Genomic DNA, 25,142 nt, shown 5'->3' on the forward strand with positions numbered 1-25,142 from the left:
ACCTCCTCCCCCCCCTAGACAAACAATATAACTTTGCCATGGCATATTAAGGTTTTTTCTGAGACATTTCTCTTAGGCCTTTGCCTTTTAGAAAATAGCATTTTAGAAAAGCAGTTTTAGTGGTGAGTAGAATATTGTTTGAACCAATTAGCTTAATAAGCTGTACCTTACATGCTATTGCGTATCTTGTGGCTTCTCAAAGCAAGTGATGTATGTGTATCTGGTTTAGATAACTTTGCTGCAATTAATAATAAGGAATACAATCTGGGGAAAAAAAATACTGACCAAATGACACCAGCTTTAGTATGCTTAGGCCGTATTGCATCATAGTAGTGTTTAGGATATTCCGAGTAAGCATGCAGATTTCAGTACACTTTAGAGCACCTTCTGAAACACTGTTGGAACAAGATCTTCAACAGCAAAACTTCAGTGTGCATGCATGCTCTCCGGAGAGCAGCACTCAGGGTTTTGCAGTTAAACTAAATCTCTCCATGGTAGATGTAAATTGATGCCTACTTGTCATTGCCTAGCCCTGGCCAGTCTGGAGAACTGTGTTAAACCCTTTTCCCCTTTAAAATAAGAAAATAAGTAAATAAAATTCCTCCAGTAAAGGGGAAGAGGTACTAGACAACATCAAACTATGATTGTTGATACCAACAGAGAATTATCCTTGTAGTTAATATCCAACTGAGTGGATAGTAGGTAAGAACTAGGAAAGGAAGGTTTTGGATGAGAAATCCTGGATCCGAGAAAAAGGCTGACTTTTGGTTTAGGTTATTGCGTATTTGGAAGCCCTTTGTTCAGATAACTCAGATTTGAACCACTGCTACTTTACTCAGCTCAAGTGGCACATCAGTTTCAGGAAAGTTAAGCATTCTTGTGGACTTCGTAATAATTCAAAAAGTTAATTACTAAACATACTTTAGGAATGGCTTAATCTCCATTAGAGACGCATAGTGGTATGAATTTGGGGTAAATGATTGTTAACATTGTACTTCAACAGACTTAGACTGATTTTTCTTCTTCACAGTTATTCAGAAAATCTGTTGTATTTGTTGCAGTTCACAATAGTTCATACAGAGTGGTACACGAATAGATTTAAGTTTTTATCTTTCTTAAAGCTCGCATATATAGTTGTCTTGAAAAGTAAGTTCTATATAAATGTATTAGCTGCTTTAGTAAAAATATGGAAAACTTTTTATAACAGCTATGCAAAGCTGCTTATGATGAAGAAATACTCTGCTGTGGGCCTAAATACAGCAAACATTTCGGGGAAGAGAAAACATTTATGTGCTCAATTTTAAGAGCCATATATTTGTGTAGTCTTTAATGGAGAAAAATTTAGCTACTATTTTAAACTCTCTTCTGTAAAAACTGAAAAACTAAGCCTGTTTTGAATAGATGAGTAGCTTCTAGTTTGCATATTTTCTGTTGAAGAAGCTTTATGCAGTCAAAAGGCTATTTTACTAGATGGTTTGAATATAAATAACAGTAGGCTGTTACTTCCTTTTCCGTAATTTTGCATTAATTCTTTCTTCTGATATAAAAATTCTGCTATCGTAATCCCTTCCCTTTCCCTCTTTCTCGCTTTCTCCCTCTGTTTTTCTCTCTCTTACAAAACCATTTTTCATATTATGGAAAAAATTCCATACCTTTGTGGGTTTTTTCTAACGCTATGTGTGCAGTTTCCCTGCCCCCCTAATTACTTTCTGTGAACCTGTTTTGATGATTGTTCACCAGTATGAAGAATTCTGACAGAATTCATTGGAAGAATAATGGGCCTAAGGATAAAATTTTTGGAAGCATTGTGGAGAGTTGGTGGGTGTAGGAAAAGGGCTGGGTGGGGGATAAGGAAGAAATCTGCACTGGGGGCTCTGGGAGTGTGTTAGGTTGTCTTTATTTAAGGAACTGGCTGAATGGGATGGTTCAGATGGCAGGGAATCCTAGTGTGATGATGGGAAGTGAAGACATAAGGGGCACTTGGGCTTGTTGGAATTGATTTTGGTTTGATGTTTAGAATATGAAGTCTTAAAAGTGCAAGGTCTTAGGTTCTGAAGCCTTCATCAGTTACACTGCTGATGGAACACAGTTTCCAGTTTGAAGAAACAAACTGCATAAAAATGGTATTTTCAGAAAAGCATTTGAAAACTCATTTTTTCTTTTTAATTTTGAATTTTAAGCAGCAAAATAACAATATCCTATTTAAATAGAATGTAAAGACTCTGTAACCATAGATGTGAGATTAAGCCACTGACCTCAGTGAAATAAGAGTTTCAACCAAAGCTGACATCATTTTCACTCATTTTTCCACAAAATGAAGTTTTATGCACTTAAAATTGTTTGCTGAAAATCTCGAGAATTTGCTATATGTAACTCTTGCTGTTGCCTGTTACTTTACTATTTGAGCACTGCCAAGTTTATTTTAAAGAATAGGCTCTTTTAAACGGTTCTTTTGTTACAGGATTTTTTTTGTGTGACCTAACAGTTTCTTTTATCTTTTTTCTTCTCTCTTATCAAAATGCTAGACATACACAAGCACTAGCAACAACTCCATGTCAGGCTCCTTGAAGCGGCTGGAAGATACCACAGCTCGATTTACAAATGCAAATTTCCAGGAAGTTTCTGCACACGTTTCAAGTGGAAAAGATTCTTCAGAGGCTAGAGGGTCAGAGAGCAAAGGCAAGAAATCTGCAGGTCACAGCTCGGGTCAGAGGGGAAGAAAGCCTGGTGCTGGAAGAAATCCAGGAACAACTGTGACTGCAGCTAGCCCTTTTCAGCAAGGTATCAGTTGTTACGCTGTAACATGACTTCTGCTTTGACGTGAATTAGAAATCTTACATGTTTAAAACTTGAATAGTAGATAATCCTTTATCCTCAATTATGAGAATGTTGTTTCACTTTTGGGAAAAAGTAACTTTTCTCAGAGGAAAAGATATTCATTGTTGTAATGTGAAAAAGAAGGTCGCACATCATTAAAAGGCAAAATTGATGCTTTTGTTTAGACTGTTACTCTCTTTAAGCACTAAATCTGGAAGTTTCTTTATGTGCTATAGAGTTAGTCTGGGGTAAAATTTTAACATACGAATTTCAGTCTAGGGGCCTTCCTTAGCTCTTTTACGAAATAATATACTAACATTTTTTAGTTAGTACATATTAGAACGAAGCTGGACTACCTAATGTATAGGATGTGGTGGCCCCTAAATAATTTTTCAAGATGCAAGCATTTAAAATACACTGTTGTCTTCAAAGTGAAAGACATTTTTACTTTTATATTTTTTGCCATTGAAATACATAAGCAGAAGATGATTACATGACAACTATATACTTCATAGTGGTGAAGTGGTGTGTAGCAGCTGACGTTTCTGCTTCATAATCTTGCTCTTCCTTTGAGCTTAAGTATGCAATGAGTAGTTTTAAATTTGCCTACAAGTCGTACAGTATTTCAGACTCTTATTTGAAAAAACTAGAAGCATTTTTTCCTTTACATTCTCAAAATTCTGAAAGTTACCTTCTGGAACCCTGCATTTAAAGAAAAATCTTTCTCACTGCAGATGGCAAAATAGATCTTTACTATGTGCTGTATTTTCTTTAAAGCTGCATTAAGTGAAGTTGATGTAACTTGAAAATACAAAAAAAAATAACGTCTTTTAATGATTTTTAAATAGCTGTATTAATGTAAATTACATTTTAAATGGAATTCCTAATATTGAATGGAGTACTAATGGGAAAACACTATTTTTTATCGGATTTTCTTTTATATCCAATGTTATATTTAGAAGTGTTTTTTGACGGGATATTTGTCATCAGTCTGAGTTCTGTAAAACAGTACCCACATGCACCCACCCATATAGAATTACTGAATTTCAGTGAAGGTAGATTTGCATTTTCCAGCTGTGCTCCTTTTTCTGCCTTATGTGCACTAACACAGTGATGAAATGACTGGATTCCAAATATTAGAGAAGCAATTTAATTCTATTATACAAAAGATCTTTCTGGTTCTCTGACAGTGCTAAAAAAGTCGTAAAATGTCAATTTTGTACACTTTTTTTCACTTCTTCTCCTGTCCTTTTGAAAAATACCACTTCCGTGGAACACCACCTCAGCCAGGTTAAATTAAGTGCAATTGCTGTTCCCTTGACCTGTGTCAGACCCTTGATTTAGGTAGAATGGTAGGGAAGATTGCAGGCATAGTGTAGATTTGATCATAGCATGTTTCTATCAGCTTTCTTTTTATATATGTGTATGTTTAATAAGACCTGCTTTGACTTGCACCAGGTGTGTGTTACCGCTTTAAAACATGAGGAATGTCAAAGTTGTTTGTGCAGCAAAGTTGTTTATTCTCCTTTTGTTCATCGTTTGTGCCCCAATTTCAAATCTGAATCTGAGACAGAAATCTGAAAATCAGAGCCAGAAGAGCGAAGACCCACAGGAGAAGCAATGAGTTACCTTAAAAATAATTTCTTTAACTCTTGGTAGCAATGTTCATTAAGTCCTTGCACTTTAAGGTTTCGTATCCAAAGATACTAAACTTTCCCACTGATTTTCGTCAACTACAGGAAAAAAAAATCTATGCTCTTTTCTTCTTTTTTTTAGGAAGCTTTTTGGGCACTCCTGGGAGCATAAAGTCGTCTTCTGGAAGTTCAGTTCAGTCTCCCCAGGACTTTTTGAGTTTTACAGACACAGATCTGCGAAGTGACAGTTTCACGCATTCTCAACAGGCTGCCCCAACCAAAGATGTACATAAAGGAGAGGCTGGGAGTCAAGAGGGAGGTGTCAATTGTTTCACTTCCTTAATTGGTCTCCCTTCATCATCAGCTGTTTCCCAGTCTAAAAACTTTGACAGCTCCCCTGGAGACATAGGTAATTCAAGCCTTACTTCTACAGCATACAAACGAGCTCAGACTTCTGGAATAGAAGAAGAAACTGTAACAGAGAAGAAACGGAAAGGAAATAAGCAAAGTAAACATGGGCCTGGTAGACCAAAGGGAAATAAAAGTCAAGAAAGTATTTCCCATCTTTCAGTTTCTTCTGCTTCCCCAACTTCATCTGTGGCATCTGCTGCAGGAAGTGTGACAAGCTCTGGTCTTCAGAAATCTCCAACTTTGCTCAGGAATGGAAGTTTACAAAGTCTTAGTGTTGGTTCATCTCCAGTGGGTTCAGGTAGGCATTTACTGGGTTTGTTTTTTTACCTTAAAGTATGTCTTTGTTATTTTAGCCGTAATTCTGAATACGCGTTTCAAGAACAGAGTATCTTTTAAAGTCTCTTGAAAGTCAAACTGGGGAAAAAAGTGAAAATTAGAATGAGACTGTTGGAAGAATAAGTTTTGTTTTATGTATCGGTGCCACTGTGCCATAGGTGACTGTAGTAAATTGACCTATATGCTATATAAATGCAGGTTTTGAGTCTGTGGGGGGGGGGGGGGAATAAATTGCATGAAGATAGGTTCTTTGGAAATGACATGTGATGGGTTTAGCTGAAATAAGTGATAGTGCATACAGACTTTATTGTCTGTATGTTCTATTTCATGGAGAAAATCAGTACTCAAGCGTATCAGCTGTGCTGAGTATGTCCCTCAGTTATTTTTCCCAATTTAGATTAAGTAAAACTCAAAATGTCTGTATGGAGAATTACCAGTTTAAACACATAAAAGGATATTTTGAATACGGGTCCCTGTGCAGCTTGATGACATTTTCATATTCTTGTGTGCTTTTTAGCAATTGAAATTGGCTGGTTTGTTCTTCCTCTGTTCTAAATGTTAGAACATTTAGGGGCTGAATGTTAGAACATCTGGGGCTGAGAGAGGCTTTCCTTTCCCAGTAAACCTGTGTGTGGAATGACCTTGCAAAATACTGTATCTACCAAAGTCTTTGTTGCTTTGAAGTTTCTTTCGAGGCCTTTGTGTTTGGATAAAAAAATAGCAAACTATCTGATCCCTCCATTTTGTAACTTCGAAATTTTGTCCTTTTTGTTGTTTTAGGGGATTTTTTTTGCCTTTTTTTAGAGGCTGGTGAGGAGAAAGGAATGGAGAGTGAATATTTGGTTGTGGGCAGGGTTTTCGTGCTTTTATATTGTGTATTTTCACTGCATAAGCAAGAGATACTTTAAAACCATACATGCATCAAGAAAGAAAAAACTTTGAGAACAAGGCAGGTACTTAAAAACTTGATCTCAAAACCACATTGTTTTAAGTCTTTGTTAGATATAGGTAAATTATGATTTTTATTGCAGTTAATAATGGCAATAGCAGTGGCAACTATATTAAAAAACATTTTTCCTGCATTAGAATCAGTAGGGAGAAACGGTGTGTGACAGAACTTCCTAGCTCACTGTCATCTTTTTGATGAAAATGCAGTTTAATAAACATGTTAACCTGGTATCTTTTATGGACAGAGATCATGCAACAGATTAGTGTTCTGGTTATTTCAGTATGAACTTAATTATTTCTTTATAATGCTTTTGAGGTGGATCATGTAGTGTTGTGGTTGGGTAACAGGTGGAAGCACAAGATCTTGGTTTGAAGTGAACGACTCGTGTTTCCCACCCTTAGGTTTGTCTTCGAATATTCTGGTTTTGTCAGCTCCTAGAACTGGCCTTTCCCTGGCTAGGGCCATTCTTGCTTCCTTTGTCGTCTTTATTACATCTCACTCTTCCATCTATAAAATGCCAGTGATAATTTTAAGCTTCCTTTTTACAAAGCTTTGAAACAGGGGATGGACATACTAGGTAGGTTTTATTACATGTATCATGATTTTCAGCCTGTAATTTCCCCTGTGTTAGGGATGCTTAGATTCTTAGTAACCAGTGTTAGATTTGTCCTTTAAATCAGTGGTATCTTCTGAAGATGCCAAAGAATGTGAATGAAAAGAAATAAAATCCATAAACAAAATCACCCTAACCCCAGAAAACTCAAACAAAACGAGGTGGTTTACAAGCAAAGACATTATGGTGGTAGTGCTGCTTTCCTCACTTCATCATAAGCATTTTCTGGGTTTAGCAGTCCATTTACAACTTTGTTGCAATGAGGAACGGCATGTAAGTGTTATCAGAAACATACCTGAGAAACATACATTTTCTCAGGTGTGATATGCTGATGTTTCTCTTTGAAACATTTCTGTATTGTCCAGTGACAGAATCTTACGCGTGAGGCTAAATTATTTGACCCAAAACCCCAGTTAAGATTTTGTGCATGTAAATGTAGTGAGAGAAAAGGCAGGGGAAGTCAAGCTAAAAATTTTTTGATGACTTTTAGTTGGAATTGCCTTGTTACTTCAGAGAAGCAGAATCAGGAATGAGCTAGACCATACTAAACAAATCTTTTGAGGCACTTCTTTTAAGAATCTCCTCCTATTTTTATTTAATAACCTTCTTAACTGTAATTCTTTTTCCATTTTCTTAAGAGTATTTGTTGAGATCCATAAAAATGATGAAAATCCTTACTTCACAGACAAATGATAATCCTGTTCACAGTGTTCAAATTAGATGAAATGTGAAGGAAAGCTTATTCTAAAGGGTAACACAGTTTCATCACACGCTGTTTTTACGTAATTAAATGTCTTCCATAAGGCTTTTATTTAGAATAAGTATATTCAGCACATTTTGTGAAAGTATCTGCCCTCTCCAAACTTCTGTAGTCCATAGAACTTCGGTTTTCCTCTTTAATAACAGGGATGTACCAGATATAGTACAAGGCCAAATAATTAAAAGCTGTTACAATACACAAACTCAGGTTGTATTACAGTTGCTACTGGTCTTTGAAGTCTTTGAATTCAGGATCTGAATTTTTTAATGGGGGAGGGTTTCATATGAACTCTACAATTTGACAGAGCTGTTTAAGTTACACTGGTTGAATTCTCAGTATTGATTCTCATCGCCCTTCTAGGGAATGTAACACAGATACATTTCTGATCAAAAGTATTGTAAAGCAGTGATCCTTTCTGCTGAAGATATTTTTTTTTCTTTTCACAACAGTGGTGGTTAAAGAACAGAAAAACCTTTATCCAGAGTTTGGAAGGGATGAGTAGCATCTTGTCTCAATCCTTACCTCTGCTGGTAGTAGATTCTAAGATTAGTTGTTCCTTTTACCTTACTTGCACTTTATTTCAGCAGTAATGCAGAAGCAAATAAAGTGGTGGGAATTAGAGAAAAGTACAGTTATGGTGAATAAGTTTCATACATTTTGTATTTTCCTGTCAAGCAGTTTGTGCAGGCTCTGGTTCCTGTTTGTTTGGAGTACACTCCAGTACGTGAAGAAGTTTCTGAGAACTAACTTCTCACAGCAGTAGGGAAAAGAATATTTAATGTGCTGTACAGTACCTTCTGGCTTTCGTGGAATAATGCAGCAGGGTAAAATGAAAAGCAGTCAAGTGTCAGAAGTAAACTGAATTTTGTGTTTTATGGTAGATAAAGTTCTTCAAGTTCTGCATGGATTCTTCCTGCTGGAAGAAACAGTGTTTCAAGTCTGTAGAGGTGCTTCTCTGTCTTTTCCAGTTCTGTTCTGGATTACAAGTGTACAACAAATTGTATTTTATCAGCTTCAGTTGCTCAGGACTTCAGGGAATCATTTGCTTTTTAATTTTTTTTATTTTAATTTTTGCAACATGGATTTTACGCCCTTATGAGTACTATAAACCCTACAAGGGTTTTTCCTCCCTAAGAGCACTGGAGAAAGTTTAATTCCAAATTGCGTCTCAAAATGGGTAGCATGTTCTTTCAGCACCCTTGCTGTGTCTGCCTTCTGGAATTCCTTTGTCACAATTGAGGCGACCTTTTTATTTATCTTCTTATGTTTGTATTTCTACATCATATATATTCTGCCCTTGAGCTGTCTTGAGCATGCATTGGTTGGTTGTACTAGACAGTGTTCAGAATAAGGCCCCTCTGGGTTGATACTGTCTTGTGCAGTCAAATTCCAGTTCTGTATAGAAGTTTACTAAGTGCTTCAGCTTAGTGCATGTATTTTATTTCCTTTTCTCATTTGATTCAAGCGGTTATGAAGCCTCTGCCAAGTTTTACATTCTTCTGCAAGGAGGTGATCTTACTGTTAGACTCTTCGTCATACTGATGATGTAAGAGAGCAATCTCTGAGCTTCGAAGTAGGTGATTAATTTGAAATAATTCTCATTGATATACTGAGTCCCTCAGACCTTTTGTTAAATCTTTATGATGTTATGTTTAAACTCCTGTAACCTTTGACATACTAATTAAAGCTACTGGGAGAAAGAGTTTAGAAAAACACACTGTGGAACAGTTTGTGCTGTTACATTTACCTGCTAGGTGCCCCAGAAGCCAGAGCAGAAAAATAGGTCTTGTTATGTTAAAAAGCCAGCCTATATTCTGAAGGAGATAGTATAGAAAGAACAAATTGATGGTAATGGATATTAATGACCTTTTAGGATTAAGTGAGCTGTGTGGAAGATGCACAGGGCAAAATTCATGTGCGGAGAGTTTAATTCTTCGTATTTGAGGCTCAACAGAAATGGTGTTGGTTTGATATAAGATTAAAATGTTAAAGTTAACGATTGTTGCTGTAGAAAACATGGAGACATTCATCAAGTAATTGGGAAGAAATCACATGAGGTAGGAGAAATTTATGAAAATGGGGATTATCATTAAATGATCCCTCATCAATGTTCTCAAGCAAAACAGGTGATGGCAGCGGCTACATCCAGAAGTAATAAATTGGCATGATGGTGAATACCTTATATTTTCATGGTTTTAGACTGTTAGTGTTAAATTTCAGTAAGTCATTAAAACTTGTGAAGGTGTAAGAGACTGGCAGGTAGTTAATGGTATGTAATTAGAATGTGTCTGATATAAGAAAGAGAGATGTTAAGAGATGTAGAGATTTAATGATTAATGGTCGTTATTGTGAGTTATGGAAAATAACTTACTGGGCTTTTTTTTTTTGTATTAATAAAAGCAGTGGCATAGTAGAAGTCTGAGTCTTCAATTGATACAGCATGGCATTTTAAATAAAGACCTGTAATGACAGGAAGTCAGCAAACCTTGCTTTAAATGTAGTTAATGTCTAAGTCTGAGTTTATTTTTGATCAAAGAATTATTAAGTCAAAGGGTTAACTTTAAAATTGCATTATGTCCCTGTGCATCAGTTATCAACCTTATGCTATTTATTGGAAAATTCTGAAATTCCTAGAAAATCTGTGTGTGTGTAATGAATCTCTTAGTAAGCAATACAAACCATGAGTTGTGTTGGTGGGGCTAAAGTAAAAGATTATGTCTAAGGAAGATGGATGTGTACCTGCAGGACAAGTATGGCCTTCTGGGAAAGGAAGGACTGAAAAGAAAAATTATACAGATGAATAATCAGTTATGTCTGAGTTTCCAGTGTTGAGCTGTATTTTAAAAGATCTGAATGCATAAACAGGAGATGAATCAGAAAGGTAGCTTTGTGTTCAGCAGAGTGCATCTAGTTTTTGAATGCTGTGTCTAGTTCTGCTATCTGCTGTGTGTAAAGAAGAGCCACGAAAAGGATTCAAGACTGGAAAAAGCACATTACTGTACAAAAGCTATGGAGTTAGTTTATCCAACTGTGTGAAGTTCTGTACTGCGAGAGTCGTGAGGCACTGGAATAGGTTGCCCAGAGAAGTTGTGTTTAAGGCCAGGTTGGATGGGGCTTTGAGCAGCCTGGTTTAGTGGAAGTTTTCTCCTCCCATGCAGGGGACTTGGAAATAGATGATCTTTGTCCAAAGGTCACTTTCAACCCAAACTGTTCTATGATGTTATGATCATATGAGGAGCTGAAAACTGATTCTATAATGATTCTTAACCCAACAAAGTAAATTGTGATCAAGTGAGAGAAGGTAATAGTTGAACATTTCTCAGTAATGGTTCTGAAAATTTGGAGGTGATACATCTTCTAGAATATACAGTTTAGTTGAGCATATTTATTCAGTTTGCAGTGGGAAGTTCTAGAGCTAAGAATCAGATCACATGCTCATAGAGGTTGTTGTTTGACTCTTATCTGCAAACCTAATGTTGTGCTTTGTTACACTTTTGATTTCTAAAACAAAGATTAGTGTGGTGAATCGGTGTGGTGTGTGAAATAGACTGTAACAGGGCAAATAATGCATTTCAAAATAGAGGAATTAGTAGGGAACGTGGTATGTTCTATGCTTTTATCAAAGATTGGGAAGAAATTAAGGAATCGGATCTTTGCTGCTCATTGTCAGGGTTCACGGTAGTTTTAAACAACGTCTATTGTACTCAGATATAATGAATAATAATTCCTTGATTAAGTTTTGTAAAAAAAAAACCAAAAAAAACCAAACAAAAAAACCAAAACAACAAAAAAACCCTGAACAATAAACTTTATAATAGAGATGTATTTTGAAAACAATTATGTAAAGCTTTTGAATAATGATGGAGAACTGAACACTATGTCATATTGAGATGATTTAAAAAAAAAAGGCTGTTGTCATCCTTGTGATGCTCATTTGAAGAAGGGATAGAAAAGTTATATCACTTGAAATAACTCCATAGATATTGCAGGTACCAGAGTACTATATTTAATTCTGATTTAGTTTTCACTAGAATATGAATATAGGAAAGTTGAGAAGAGGCATATAATAGAATCATAGAATCATTGAATAGTTATGGTTGGAAAAGACCTTACGATCATCTAGTTCCAACCCCCCTGCCATGGGTAGGGACACCTCACACTAAACTATGTCACCCAAGGCTCTGTCCAACCTGGCCTTGAACACTGCCAGGGATGGAGTATTCACAACTTCCCTGGGCAACCCAAATGTTGACAGAAAAATGCAGACTGATAGTAAGTACTTAATGAGGTGGGCTGCTGAAAACAAGAACTGTTCAGCCTTTCCACCTTTGAATTCTCCAGGCTGCCCAGCTTGCCAGGGAAGCAGTGGTTTGTGCGTTAAATACAAATCAGGTCCCCCAACTCTTGGAGCATTGCTTTGAAATGAAACTTGATTTAAAACAAAGCAAAACAAAAAAGTTCTATTTAAAAAATAATTGTAAATTTTTTTTCTCTTTTTTTTTTTTGAGTGAAAACAGATGTGGAGGCTTTCTGAAATGAAAAAATGTCCCAGGGAAGGGAAGGGAGTTCTCATAACTAGGGTATAGTTTGCATGTTGAGTTGCTTAGGGCCTGCCTGTATTGGGGATTTTGGGCAGCCGTGGAAATGAGATTTTGCCTGACTAGTTAACTGTTGTATGAGAATGTAAGTGTCTGTCAGGTTAAAATGGAAATTTTGAAGATTATATACTTGAAAATAGATTCCCAAATTACAGTGAGACTCTGTATTAATTTCTAGTTACATTTCAAAATGTATCATCATTAATTTGTTATGCTCTGATAGTCATACAGCAAATAGTATGTTTAAATTATGATCTTGTGAGACATAAAGAAGATTCTGGTAGTTACTCATTTTAGGAAAAAAATGTAATTTTAAGCAGCTGAGCAAAAGATGTAATTAATTATAAATGCTTTGAAATTTTGGTTTTATTCAAGCTTTGAGAATTTTCTACCCAAATATGAATTTAATACTGAATAAAATAAATTATAGATTTTTGCCCGTACAGAATTATTTGCATGATTGCCATCTAAATATGATCTTTGTGAACATCATAAATGTCAGTATAAATACACTAGGGTTTTTTTTAGTTATATGTGTTTTGGCAGAGAATAAAATGGATTGGGACAGAAGGGTCTTACAGTCTACCTAAGTTAATGTACTTACTACTTTCAAATTTAGCCATAAATCTCCCGTGTTGGGTGAGGGAAGGTTTTCCAAGAAGTCGATGAGCTTTTTGTAAACTGTTTGCTTTTAGATTATATTTGAGCCATAAGCCCACAAATTGCCTGTATAGTTTTGGTGTTAGGTTTGAATTGCTAATAAAAAGTCATTTATTTTAGGCCTGGGTAGTCTGGGTAAACTACACTGTATGGAGGAGAACTTGCTGACAGTTTTGCTATTATTGTTGCCTGCATAGTGAACAAAATAAATTGCCTGTTTTTCCAGGGATCAATTATCTTTGCAGATACATGGGGTAAACTTACGCAGCATTATCATTATTATATTAAAAAAAAAAGTGCAGAAAGAGAAAATGCACTGAAACTTCTGGTTTTGTGCTTGGATTATATTAGTTCTTTAGCTCTTTTTATAAAACTAAGTATTAGAATTTAATATAGAGAAGGGGAACGAGGCATCCTGAAACAATTAAAATTTATAACCTATCTGACGTCTTTGTTGCAGAATTTTAGAGGTGTATCTCTTTTCTGGGTATAAGCAAATATTCCTTACATGAAATTCTATCGCTTCTTGGAAAAAGAAGTGAGATACAGGTGTTGTTCGCTCACTTGCAACTGTTTAGTTCCCAAGATATCCTTTAGAAATTAAACTTACAACCCAACCCCCTTTCATTTGTTATTGTTTTGTGTATTTATTGCAGTTTTAAATTAAAATACACATCTTTTTTAGTGTGAAGATTTTTCAGCGTCTGGAGTCAATTTACTAGGGCATTCTTTGTAAGTCAAATGTGAGATAGCAGTCAGTCTTTTCAACTCCATAAAATCTGTTAATGGTGACTCCTGGAACATAAAAAATTGTGTATGGAGAGGGCAAAGAAGATGCTTGACTATAAAAGGAGCAGTAGGACTTTTTACTCCTTGAAAATTGTACTTATAAGATCTTACTGACTTTCAAGTCTTCCGGGAAGTCAAATACAGCTGAAAAGTAAGTGATGCATATGTATTGATAGTATTTGCAGCATTTTGTCTCTCTAAAGACTGTCCAATTCATATGGTAAAATTATTTTTCTGTTGTTACCAGTCAGAGGTGATAACACTGCAGTCAAGTTTTTAAAATCAGAAGGAAATGTGCTTTGCATTTAAATGTTCCATTTATTTGATGTGAAGAGCTGCAGTACCAGGAGTTAAACTGAATGAAAGCTGTTTCAGGATTACAATCAGCGTCATTAACTTCTATATAAGCAGAGGCTCTGATGTCTAGAACGGTTGTTGATTATCGTAATTTTTGAGATTCCCCCGTGAAGTTTAAAAAATAGAACAAAAAGCGTAAATAGAAATACATAGTGTAGTGGTATAAGGAAGACTCACTACCTTAAAATAATTGAGCTTTTAACTGAAAGATATTGCTTGGGGCAAATCCATTAATACTTATAGTGGCCAGATTCCTGTGCCGATGTATAGCAACTATACAATCTGTATACTGTGCTCTTTTTAAACAAATATAATCAGCGTCTGATTATCACTCCACATTTCCTTGTGCTTCCTTCTTACACAAGTAATTTATTTTACTTACTTAAACAGGTTACATGGATGTAATAGGACTAAGAACAGTAGCTTTCTGAAGCTCTAGGTAGACTGTGGTGTGGTTTTCTGCAGTGTCTGTCACTTCGTACAACATTGGGGCATGCCACTGTATTTCCAGAAGATTACTCAAATAGACTTCTCTTTCAGGAGTATTAGGTATAACTGAAAAAGGAGCTTGATATTCAGGTATGCTGTACACACAAAGTGTGACGTCAGAATACTTAGCAAAATATTTCTTCGTAGGAGCTTTGTGGTGGTAATGCAAGACATAGTGAAACAAACTATATTGTTAGAAAAGTTCTTGTCTGATCCTGAATTTAATACAAATTTGTTGTTCATTTTAACTGGGAGTTAACGCCTAGTTCAGATGCAAGCCCATTGCTTCATGTTCTTTAAATACCCTTCTTTAAAGGGATGCTGGGGAGGGACTCTTCGTCAGGGACTGTAGTGACGGGACAAGGGGTAACGGGTTAAAACTTAAACAGGGGAAATTTAGATTGGATATAAGGAGGAAATTCTTTCCTGTTAGGGTGGTGAGACACTGGAATGGGTTGCCCAGGGAGGTTGTGAGTGCTCCATCCCTGGCGGTGTTCAAGGCCAGGTTGGATGAAGCCTTGAGTGGCAGGGTTTAGTGTGAGGTGTCCCTGCCCATGGCAGGGGAGTTGGAACTAGATGATCTTGAGGTCCTGTCCAACCATAACTATTCTATGATTCTATGATTCTATGATTTTCATTCAGTTTTTAAATATAATTATTTTTTCTTTTGGTGTCAGATCTGGTAGATATGCAGTGTGTCTGTGAGAAGGCCATAAGAGTAACATGAAGAAGATTGTTAATTTTGACAGTGATCTAGATGGTTGCATGTTTTCCTGAGAGGGAACTTCACTCAGTGGTAAAAAGTTTCTGAAGAGGGTTCTCACTAGACTAAGTAACCTGAAAAAATGGATTTTTTTTGTCTGAAAGAATGAGCCTCTTTGGACCAGTACAGCTCTAGAAACTGAGTTGAGAAGAGAATATGACCATGTGTTCGGGTCTTGTGCATGTGTTCAGGTCTTGTGCATGAGTAATCCTATCAGATCCTTTGTACTTGACTTGGATTTGTATCTGTTTCCCGTTGTTTATTTGTTTTGAACATTTACAAGAAGATTTCCTTATTAAGAATGACTAGATGTTGTAAGTACGTAAAAATACCCCAAACAACCCCGCAACAATAAAATACCCCGATTCCTTCATTCTCCCGAACAAATGAAAAGGCAACTCATAAACAGTCATTATAGTTAGCTTTCTTTTCTTTTTTTTTTTTTTTCTTGGGGTGGCTGGTTGGTGTGTATGTTGTTTTTTTTGTTGTTGTTAAAGTGTGATAACTGTAATTGACTAATTGTTCTAATCTGAAGGATGTAGTGGTTGATTACAGCAAATAATGTCCTTTCAAGGGCTAAAATCACTAGGCCTTTTTCTGCCGCGGGAGTACTGGTAAGCTTAGAATTTATCTATTGTATGCATATCCAAGTGCCTGAAAACCAGGTAGTGAACAATAGAAGGACGGTGATGTGGATGTAGGTATTGCACAGTCAATTCTGAGATATTTTTGAAGTAATTGAAATGAATGAGCTGGAAGCAACTACGTCTTCTTGAGCAGCATTGATTATAAGGAAGAATAATTTTAAGATTTTAAAGCGAGCAATAGAAGCAAGCAACGGCAAGGTTAGAGAAAGAAAGGAAGGATTCAGACAAGACTGAGAGGAAAGCATGTAAGCCAGCAGAGATAGAAAATAAAGGAAAACTATGAACATGAAGTCCAGCTACTATAGTGTGTAGCTTTTTAGTGTATTTGAGTACCATTCACCATTCCCTAATGTTTCCTGACACCTTAGCATGTTGGAGTTCAGTAGCTTTACACTGGGTAAGAAAATCAGGTGGCTGGGAGGGTACTTCAGGTGTAGGAAGAACTTGGGAAAGAGTCAATTGTACCAGTTTGTACCAACCTGGTACAGTAGAGCCAGTTGTACTAGGAACCCAGGCAGTAGCTCTCTTTTCCTTCCAGAATAAACCACCTTTTTTTTTTTCATATGCCTTCTGCTAATTTGTGGGGTGTGGAAGGAAATAGTGCTAGGGGAACAGTTCTTCTGTGTTCAGGCTTGGGGGGAGTCTAGAAGTAGCTCCATCATAAGGAGGGCTGATCTAGTGTTGGCACTTCATCGTGTAAATGGATGAGGTCTCTGTTAGAACAGTTTGTTTGAAAAGAGTTAGGTTAAATGGGCCATTTTCTTACTAGGATCTCTTGCACCCTATCTCGAGGTTGGGTATCTATAGCTCTTGATCTCTTCTGGGAACCTGTCCCATGAATTTGTCTAATAATTCTTGAAACCATTTGTACTGTCAACATCTGGAACGTGATAAGTGAGTTTCATGTCGTTGTGCACTGTAAAAGGATGTACTTTGTTTGCAGCTGTTGTTGATCATGTTTTGACAGTCTTCTGAAAAAAAAAAAAAGCATAGTAATTGAAAATACTCGGCATCTTTACAGTATTCATAATCAATAAATGTCTGTCATTTATCCTGTTACCTTTGTTTAGACCTAGATATCTTTATACCTTTCTATCATTCGCGCTCTGCCCTTCTTACCCTTTCCAGATCTTTATTAGCGCTACTATATCCCATTTGAGAAGTGGAGGTAGTATTTGAAATACAGGTGCAACAGGAATTTTTAAAGTGGCTTAATTACGCTTTTTGTTTTGTTCTCTGTTCCCTTTTGATAATTAGTAACACTTAGTTTGTATTTTTTGATCATTGCTTGACAGTCCTTTTACTTGTATGGGAATCCTAAGCATTACAAAAAAAGGCTTTCAAAGTAAGAATCAAAGGTGTGAATTCTTTTCTCACATGTTGACTCTGTTGGTTCTACCACAGTTTGTTTCTCCCATTTAGTTTTTATGTATGTTCTTGAGTTGTGACACAACTGCTTGTTTTAACCTCATGTTGTTGACTAGGTCTGCTGAATTGTTTTGGCAGCTCTTTTAACTGCGCTCTTACTCATTTGTCTATGAAGTGTGTGTCTTGTAAATTTTTTACTGGGTCATATCTAGAGTATTCTGCTTTAAAACTTTGCGGAAGCTCTGACAGATGCCTGGGAATATCATGCATGTGATAGTTTGGGTTAATGGTAGTTCCTGTGTGGTACAATTTTAAAGAAACAAAAGTAAAAGGTGTAGTTTCAGATGGTCTGGGGCTGAGCTTGTTTACCAAAAAGTAAAAGCACCGCAACCCCAAGACCCTCACAAACATACCCAACAGTCCCTTAAATATGAGAGGGACTTTCCTTAATATCAAAAGCACTGGTGGACCAAAATGGCTGCTATTTTCTTCTGCACAGAAATTGAGCATAACTGGAACGAAATGATATAATTAAAGTAAAATAAAGGCTGTGGAGAGTAGTTGTGGGTGAAATGATTCTGCTCTTAAGGTCAGCAGACAGCAGTTGCATTGTATTCTCTGTGTCTGGGGCAGAATTTGTTGCAGTGGTATTATGGTCTGTGCATTTTAGTGGTTTTGCCTAGTAGAGTAATAGTTTTAAGTGTATTTTTGTACATTGTTGTTAGCTGTCTGAAAACTTTTGAGAAGGTTGATTATCAGTTTTGGTTTTATCAGATTAGTTTACTTTTGACAAGAAGCATCCATGATTTTGTATATTGTGGGTTGTTCTCCCTCTACCACAGAATTTAAAAACATGACTATATGTTTCTTTTTTTACAGTGGAGACTTGGTCTGTAATACTTTATTCAGAATACTCTAAATTTGAACAGTTATTTTTTTCCATGGGAGCATCTTTGACTAGCTGTTCAAGTTTAGGCAGCAGGTAAAAGGCAAGGAAATTTTTTAATTACTTCAGAATTAGTTTTGCAATATATTCTAGCATCACTGATAGAAGTTTGAATTGTCTTTGTTGTTGATTGGCTTATGACAGTAGTCTTTAATATCTACCAGTTGTGGGGAGAATGAAGAAGAGAAAAGTAAAGCATAAAAGACTGTCACCCACTTGGAACATGAGCATTTATTAGCGTCAGACGTTAGAGGCTGATGCAGTTTGAAAATTCACCCATGGAAGGATGGCAGAGGTGTTTGCCACACTCTTGCCTGCAGATTTGCTCATTTGATCGTCTTGCCAAACCAGATATGTAAGCCGAGGGCTTTGTTCATCAGAAGTGTGAAACTAATAATTTTATAGTCATGATGTCATTATCCTAAGTATGAATGAAGAGGTGGGCATGACTGCCATCATTCTGCAACTGGGCATAAAAGTGTTGTGTTACTGTGGAGGCTGAGTTGCAAAGAGTTCCAGCTATCCAGCAGAGGATGTGAGTGTATTCCATATTGGTGGTCAGAGAGCCCCAACCCTTGAAGAAAACTAAGTTCATGTGAGCATCTCCTTTGGTGTACTGCTAGTTGGACGTCCTTTCTCCCTCTGCATTGAGTTCGTCAGCTGAGCTCCCTGAAGTCCGGGAGGCACAACTGTTTTCTGTTAAACTTGACTGCTTAAGTTAGTTTCAGCCTGTCAGTGAAGCAAACATGATGCCTTGTGATTAAAATTAGGAAGGCAGCTTCAGGTCGAGTTTCTAAATTTGTTCTGTACAACGAAATTAAAAGCAGTCTTTTGTTGGGAAGGCTGATTGTTGTTGGGAAGTATTTGAATTTTTATTTGTAATAGTAGCTTTAGAATTTACATAATTGGCCTATGCTAGAATGTTCTTACACTCAATATTTAAAAGCTGACAAACACTGATAAAAGAAATAAAAATTGTAGTGGATAGAAATCCATTTTACAGTTTCAGCTACTGTAAATGATCAGAGCTCTAACACAAGAAAGGTGTATTCAGGTATATTATTGTTCACTGAAATCCCTGTCTATACATATATTCTTTTGTGCGTCTGTTAAACATGATCTTAACATGAAGCCCTTTTTCTCCTAACTCAAAAGCTTTCTCGAAGTTGATGAATACCATACATAATGGTAAGTTATATTAGAATCGTTTTCAGAGGTTCATTTATCACAAAGGGTAGCCTTTTGTGGAAAAGCCTGATTGAAGGTCTGCATATTCTATGGATTGGGTGAAATACAGGTCTGCAGTGAGTCAATTGTTCAGTACTTGAGTGAAAACTTTGTAGATTGTCTGCAGGAGCCTGATAGGTCAATAGTTCCTCAGTTCTCTTTTTATGATCTTTTTGTATGTGCGCAGTAAAATGATAACAGTTTTATTCCAGTTCTGAGATTCTTTTCTTTAATTTTGTGAATAGTGCTTCTAGTTCTTCTTCTGTGCTCCATTCACAGGTGTGTTATAGTGATGTCTACTCAGGCATTCTCCCACTTGCCTTCCGGACTACTTAAATTACTACAAGTAATGCATGTGAAGGTAGCCTTGTTTGGTCCATTCTTTGTTCTGACAGCCTGATGCTGCCCATTTCTGTCACTGGTAACAGTACTATCAGTTTCAGAGGAGCAATATTGAATCTTTAATGTATCTAATTGCCGTTTCCCTTTAGTAGTCAGTATTGGCTTTGTAGCCCTAGTTCTGTATGCAATCATAGCCAGTGGAAATGAAATATATCTTACTAAATTAGAAATTGGTTTACTTTTGCAAGGCTTTTATTTGTTTGTAGGAAACAATCATAGCTATATTCACAAGCTACTGAAAGATTTAGGAGAGAATATTTACAGATAAAACACTCTCATGAGACTAGTTTTGAAGATGATCAAGTTTATTTCTCAATGTGATATTTAATTGGTGTCAGGTGATCTGTTAATAAAAATTGGATTTTTTTATCTGTTGGTTGTCAGCCAAACAGAATGATTTCCTTGTTGCTGTACATGTATGTTGGAAGGGCAGTGCTGTATGCATTGCAAATTGTATTGACTTGGAGTTCAGAATATGCAAACGAATTTAAATGTTTAAACTTCTCATGATGAATTTCTTTGCATTTTAAGGTAGGAATCACTAAGGTTTAATAGGACTTTCGCTTTTCACACTGTTGGAGCCATGAATTGCATCCATTAGGCAGATGTCAATAGTGGTGGGTCTCTTAATAATTAAAAGAACTAATATTACATTAAATCTATATTCATAGTCTACGTGTGGTGAGAAATATTGAAATTTCTCTAGATTTGCTTTGCTTTAGTAAAATAGGTTTAGCTTTTTTCCTTTTGATATAGGGTTTCCCTCTCACTCTCCCAGGTATACTGTGCTCTGAACCAGCTTTGAGATGAAGGAAAGCAAGCTCACCATTTTTCTGAACAAAAATAAAACATCTGAAGGGTATCTGACAAAGTGTGCTGAATTTGGACTTGGTGAGTTTCTGCTGTTTTATAAGCAGAGCCTTTTTGCTGTTTTATAAGCAGAGCCTTTTTGCTGTTTTATGTTGAAGAGGTATAGGTTCACAACAGTGCAGAATAGAAATTGATGGAATGCCATTTGTGATGACTTTTTTCCACGTTGCACTTCTTTTAAGAACTGATTGCGTATTCCTAACTCTAGCATAGAAGTTGGAAAGGCTTAGAGGAAAGTGGCTACTTAATGTTGTAATCTTTCTTGTCAAACAATAATAATGCTTTGTATGACTCATTATTGTGGGGCAGCATAATGTTAGCTACATGTTTGTTTTAGAAGAGTGTTTGAGTGTTTGAACAGAGTTTATCATCTAATGTAGTATTTTTTGAGGGGGGTGGTGGTGTTTCATCTACCTTCCCATGTTTTTCTAATTAAGATTTTAAAGTTGGTCACTTTTTTCCTCCCAATCTTGCAGGTTTTTTGTTTGTTTGTTTTTGTTTGTTTAGGGTTTTTCTTTGTGTTTTTGGGGTTTTGCATATTTTTGTTTCTGCAGAGACATATACATGGGTGAAATCAATGAGGGTAGGTAGAAATTTGGATAATACGAACAGCAAGCAAAGATCTTGCCGTGTGTGCAGACTGAAAATAAAGTATTCAAACTGAGATAAGCATTTAAATACAGGAAGACAGTTTACTCCAACAGCATGTTCAGGTTATAAGTCTCATAATACTGAGGACTGTAAGAGTTATGATGAAGACAGTGTATCAGAAGCTTGTTTTTTCGTTGCACTGACTTTATGCTGGCTGCACATCGGCAAGAAAATACCTAAAAAAAAGGGAGTTGTGATTTCAGTGGAGACAAATACAAGTTCAGAGCAGAGAGGTTCGTTTGATAGTTACACTAGTATGAAGGTGATTGTTGAAGCCTGTCCATTAAATTTGGTGCTGACAAGGTGTAAAAGGAGGAAAGGTGAGATCTGAAGGCTTGAACACAGTAAAGTCCTAAACAAAGGACTAGAAAATGGAGTCATGGAAGCTGCATCTTTCCATATAGATACCTGTCTTAATAGAAAGAGAGGGGTCAAGACAATTCAAGGCAGAAGTGGCAGAGTGCAGTTTTGCCAGCTAGAGACTTAGTGCTTGGCACTGTTTTTCAGTTTTATGGTCACCTTCTTGTATTTTTCAAGCTTTTTTTTGAAACTTGCTAAAAAAGCAAGCAACCAACCAGAACAGAAAAATTGCAGTTGAGAGCTGTAAAGTTTCCACTGCTGTTTGCTATGTGATAACTTTGTGCTTTGCCCTTCTTTGTCTTACTCTGGACCTTACAGTCAATCGTTTTTTGACTTGACCTTGAAGTCTCATCTCTTGTGCATCATCTTTATGGGTGTACCACTGGAAAGCAGGAGGAAGGGGTACAGACATACATATCTTGTTATTTTATGTTAGCTGTAAATCATAATGATTTGCCTTTCTGTGGCTACATCTGTTCTTGCTCATTCTGTCTTCTATTTTATTTGTTACTCCCTATTTTCAGGTTTCTGTTTTCACTTGTTCCATCTTAGGCTAATGCGTGAGTTGCAGTGAGGAGAGTTGTAGCCCAAAACAGACATCCATCGTGCCTGTCTCACTAGCGCTGTGATCACCTCTAGAAGACAGCACATTTCCAAAGAAACTTCTCAGTTCTGTAGCCTTGGCCTCCGCATCAGTGCAGGCAAAGTTTAGCATACATGGTGTGAGTTTCTTAACAAGGTAATATAAACTAGACAGGATCTGTACTGAGCGTGTATGAGTTATTTTTTTTTTTTAATTTAGCCCAGCTTGGCCAGATACTTTATGGTGGTGTTAAAAAGGTGTCTGCCTGTATTGAACCATAGGGAAAGCAGTGCTTGGCTAAACCATATAAATTTTGAAAAAGGAAGAATAAGAGAAGGGCAAATTGCAAAGTCATCCTGAAATAGTTCCTTTATGCACATTTTTCTTTTCAGAATATTGAATAATGGAGTGTTACTGTTCAGTTGTCAAATATTGCAACCTTGAGTGTAACTACCTGTCCATGAGTTTCTAGAATACCACTTTAAAGCTGTAGTTGTTGCCAATGATAACTATGTGTAGTCTTTCAGGAGTCTGGGCAACAGCTGTTCCCTACCACTAGAAATAACTAATCACAACAGAATAGCTGTTGTTATTCATTAGCCTCTCTAATGGCCCACTTTTTGAAAATTCTGGCTCAGTCAAGCATCCTGTAGCATGCCTTTGAAGATACCAACTTCAGATCACTGGAATCAAAAAGAGAACATTTGAAGTAGCAACTCCTGTGAAAGACTGTTATGTTAACATCTGATGTATATGCTTCCAGTGACTCGCCATTTCAGCACCGAGATAGTTTGCTGTCAGAATGGTTTGAAATCATGGTAGGTTTTCAGAGATCTTATGCAAACCTGATAAGTTCTCCTTGGAAATGATTAAGAAATGTAGATCATAAGTGTCGTGCTCCTAATCAGGAATACTCATTTAGTGAGCCTAAAACTGCTTTGGTTTTAGTATGTCATATTAAAGTAACTTAGACTTGTTTGTCTTGGCTCACCATGACAAAACTGAACATCTGAATAAAAGATGTTTATCTGTTGATCTTTTTTGTCTGTCTAACTACTTCTTGCAAAGGTCTTTCTGTGCTGTGACACACTGAACTGCAAGTCTTTCCTGTAGTTCTGAGCATATGTGGCTTGGAGATGATCATGGAGTCCTTTATCTTGTTGCTCTTATTCTAGAGGAGTACTTCAGAACTTCTTGAATCAGACTAGAATTAGTGTAAAATTCTTAATGAATGTGTCTTATTTAATAAAGCTGAATCAATTATATATGTGAACCTTAAACAGGCAGTTTTAAAGCATCTCAACGTTTTATTGTGGGAAATAAGAACATCTGGAGGAAACGAAAGGAGGTTTGTCCCTGTGTCATCCCTGTCTTCCACTGGCCTGCATTCCCCTCCCCAACCCCCCAAAAAACCCCACCAGTTTTAACTTTGCCGTGGGACATGGTAAGAAAAAGATTGGAAGAAATTAATTTGAGCAGGATCCGTTCCTCAGGCTCAAACCCCATACGTTACGGATTTCTAGAGGCTGGGAGAATATTTGAGGAAAGTATTAATTTATGTTCGCCCTTTTCTTGTGCTTTTCCTTGTGCAGCTGCTGTTGGTCACTGTTGGAGATGGATAACTAGCTTAGAAAAATGATGCAGTTCTCCCTATGTTCCCAGTCCAGTGTGCTATTTGTCTGTCTCCTTGTGTCATGTTCAGATCTCTCCTCTTGGAGAGCAAATTCACCTTGGCTGGGCTATGAAAAATATGTATTTGAGCCCTTCTGCCATGGAGGGCTGTGGTGGAAGATCTGTAACAGCTTGGATTAATTCAAGTTAGGAGCAGGCACACTCTGCATCAGGAAGCTGTAATATTTCTGGCAGAGGTTTAGGCGGTTTTGAAATCTGGTATTTAGAAGCCTGCCTCTGGAAATAAAAGTCTAATTGAGGACTGTATGCTGACTGAGCTTGGTTTAAGCAACTCACTCTCAGAATTTATTGAAGAGTGAGTTGTGTAAATCTGCTGACATCTGTGGTCATCAGTGAATGTGAAATCAAGTATAAAATAACGTTGTTCACTGTAGCAGGTGGGACTAGCTGAAGAATAGACCATTTTGTAGCTACATGGATCAGTTTTGATGCTGCACCCCCACCCCATTATCGAATACATTTCTAAAAGACTAGGTAGCTGTATAGGAATGGGAGTAGGCAGAAGAGATTGACTAAACATCTTTAGCTAGCTAAGCTGTCAAGAATTTGGAATTAATTTTAATGGAGTTTGATAGCAGACTTCAGGTCTTTGCTTTTTTTGAACATGGTAGGACCTTGTTTTTAGACCGCTGATTCATCATATATGTGACATTGCTATGCTGAATTGTGTTCCTCAGTTGTGTGAAGGTTCTTGTCATGTGTTTTGGTCGTTGGCTATAAATCTGATCTATAGAATATTTTCAAAGGGAGTAATTGCCGCAGTCTGCCTTCTGTCAATAGGTATGAAACTAGAATAGTTGCATTTTGGAAATATGTGTACCTGGCATTTTTTATCTTCCTTCCTCCCGTCTACCCACAGTGGTTTGTGTTCTTGGGGTACTTTGAGTCTGTGAGCTTTTATCCTTCGACCTCATCGTGGAGAGGGCACAGAATGCCCTTCATGAAAGGAGAGCATTGACTCTTGATCCATGGCAGAGGCTGCTGTGCCTCCATCAAAAAAGGACCCCCAGAAAATGGAGAAAAATGCTGGCTTGTGGTCAGGCTGCAGAATTTTTCTGCAAGTCAGAATTTTGTAGAAACCTCTCTGAGAGTGAACTCTGCCACTTTGCTCATCAGCAGCGGAAAAACAGCTTGATTATTTGATTCTTAGATTTTCAGATTTCTTCATGACGGAAACAGCTTGGCCCTATCATCCAGGTTACAGTTTTGTTGTCTCAGAT

The 25,142-nt window shown here is 36.9% G+C and overlaps 1 protein-coding gene across 7 annotated transcripts in view; it reads left to right on the forward strand.

Annotated features, from left to right (window-relative positions):
* MLLT10 (MLLT10 histone lysine methyltransferase DOT1L cofactor) overlaps positions 1 to 25,142 on the forward strand; it is a 129,730-nt gene that overhangs the window by 63,740 nt on the left and 40,848 nt on the right. For all 7 annotated transcript variants that reach the window (XM_065666545.1, XM_065666546.1, XM_065666547.1 and 4 more), the window contains 2 exons: positions 2,526 to 2,781; positions 4,594 to 5,160. In XM_065666545.1, the coding sequence (XP_065522617.1) occupies positions 2,526 to 2,781; positions 4,594 to 5,160 (823 nt within the window). The remainder of the gene's footprint in view (positions 1 to 2,525; positions 2,782 to 4,593; positions 5,161 to 25,142) is intronic.

Source organism: Lathamus discolor, chromosome 2 (genome assembly GCF_037157495.1).
Source record: "Lathamus discolor isolate bLatDis1 chromosome 2, bLatDis1.hap1, whole genome shotgun sequence".
Lineage (NCBI taxonomy): Eukaryota > Metazoa > Chordata > Aves > Psittaciformes > Psittacidae > Lathamus > Lathamus discolor.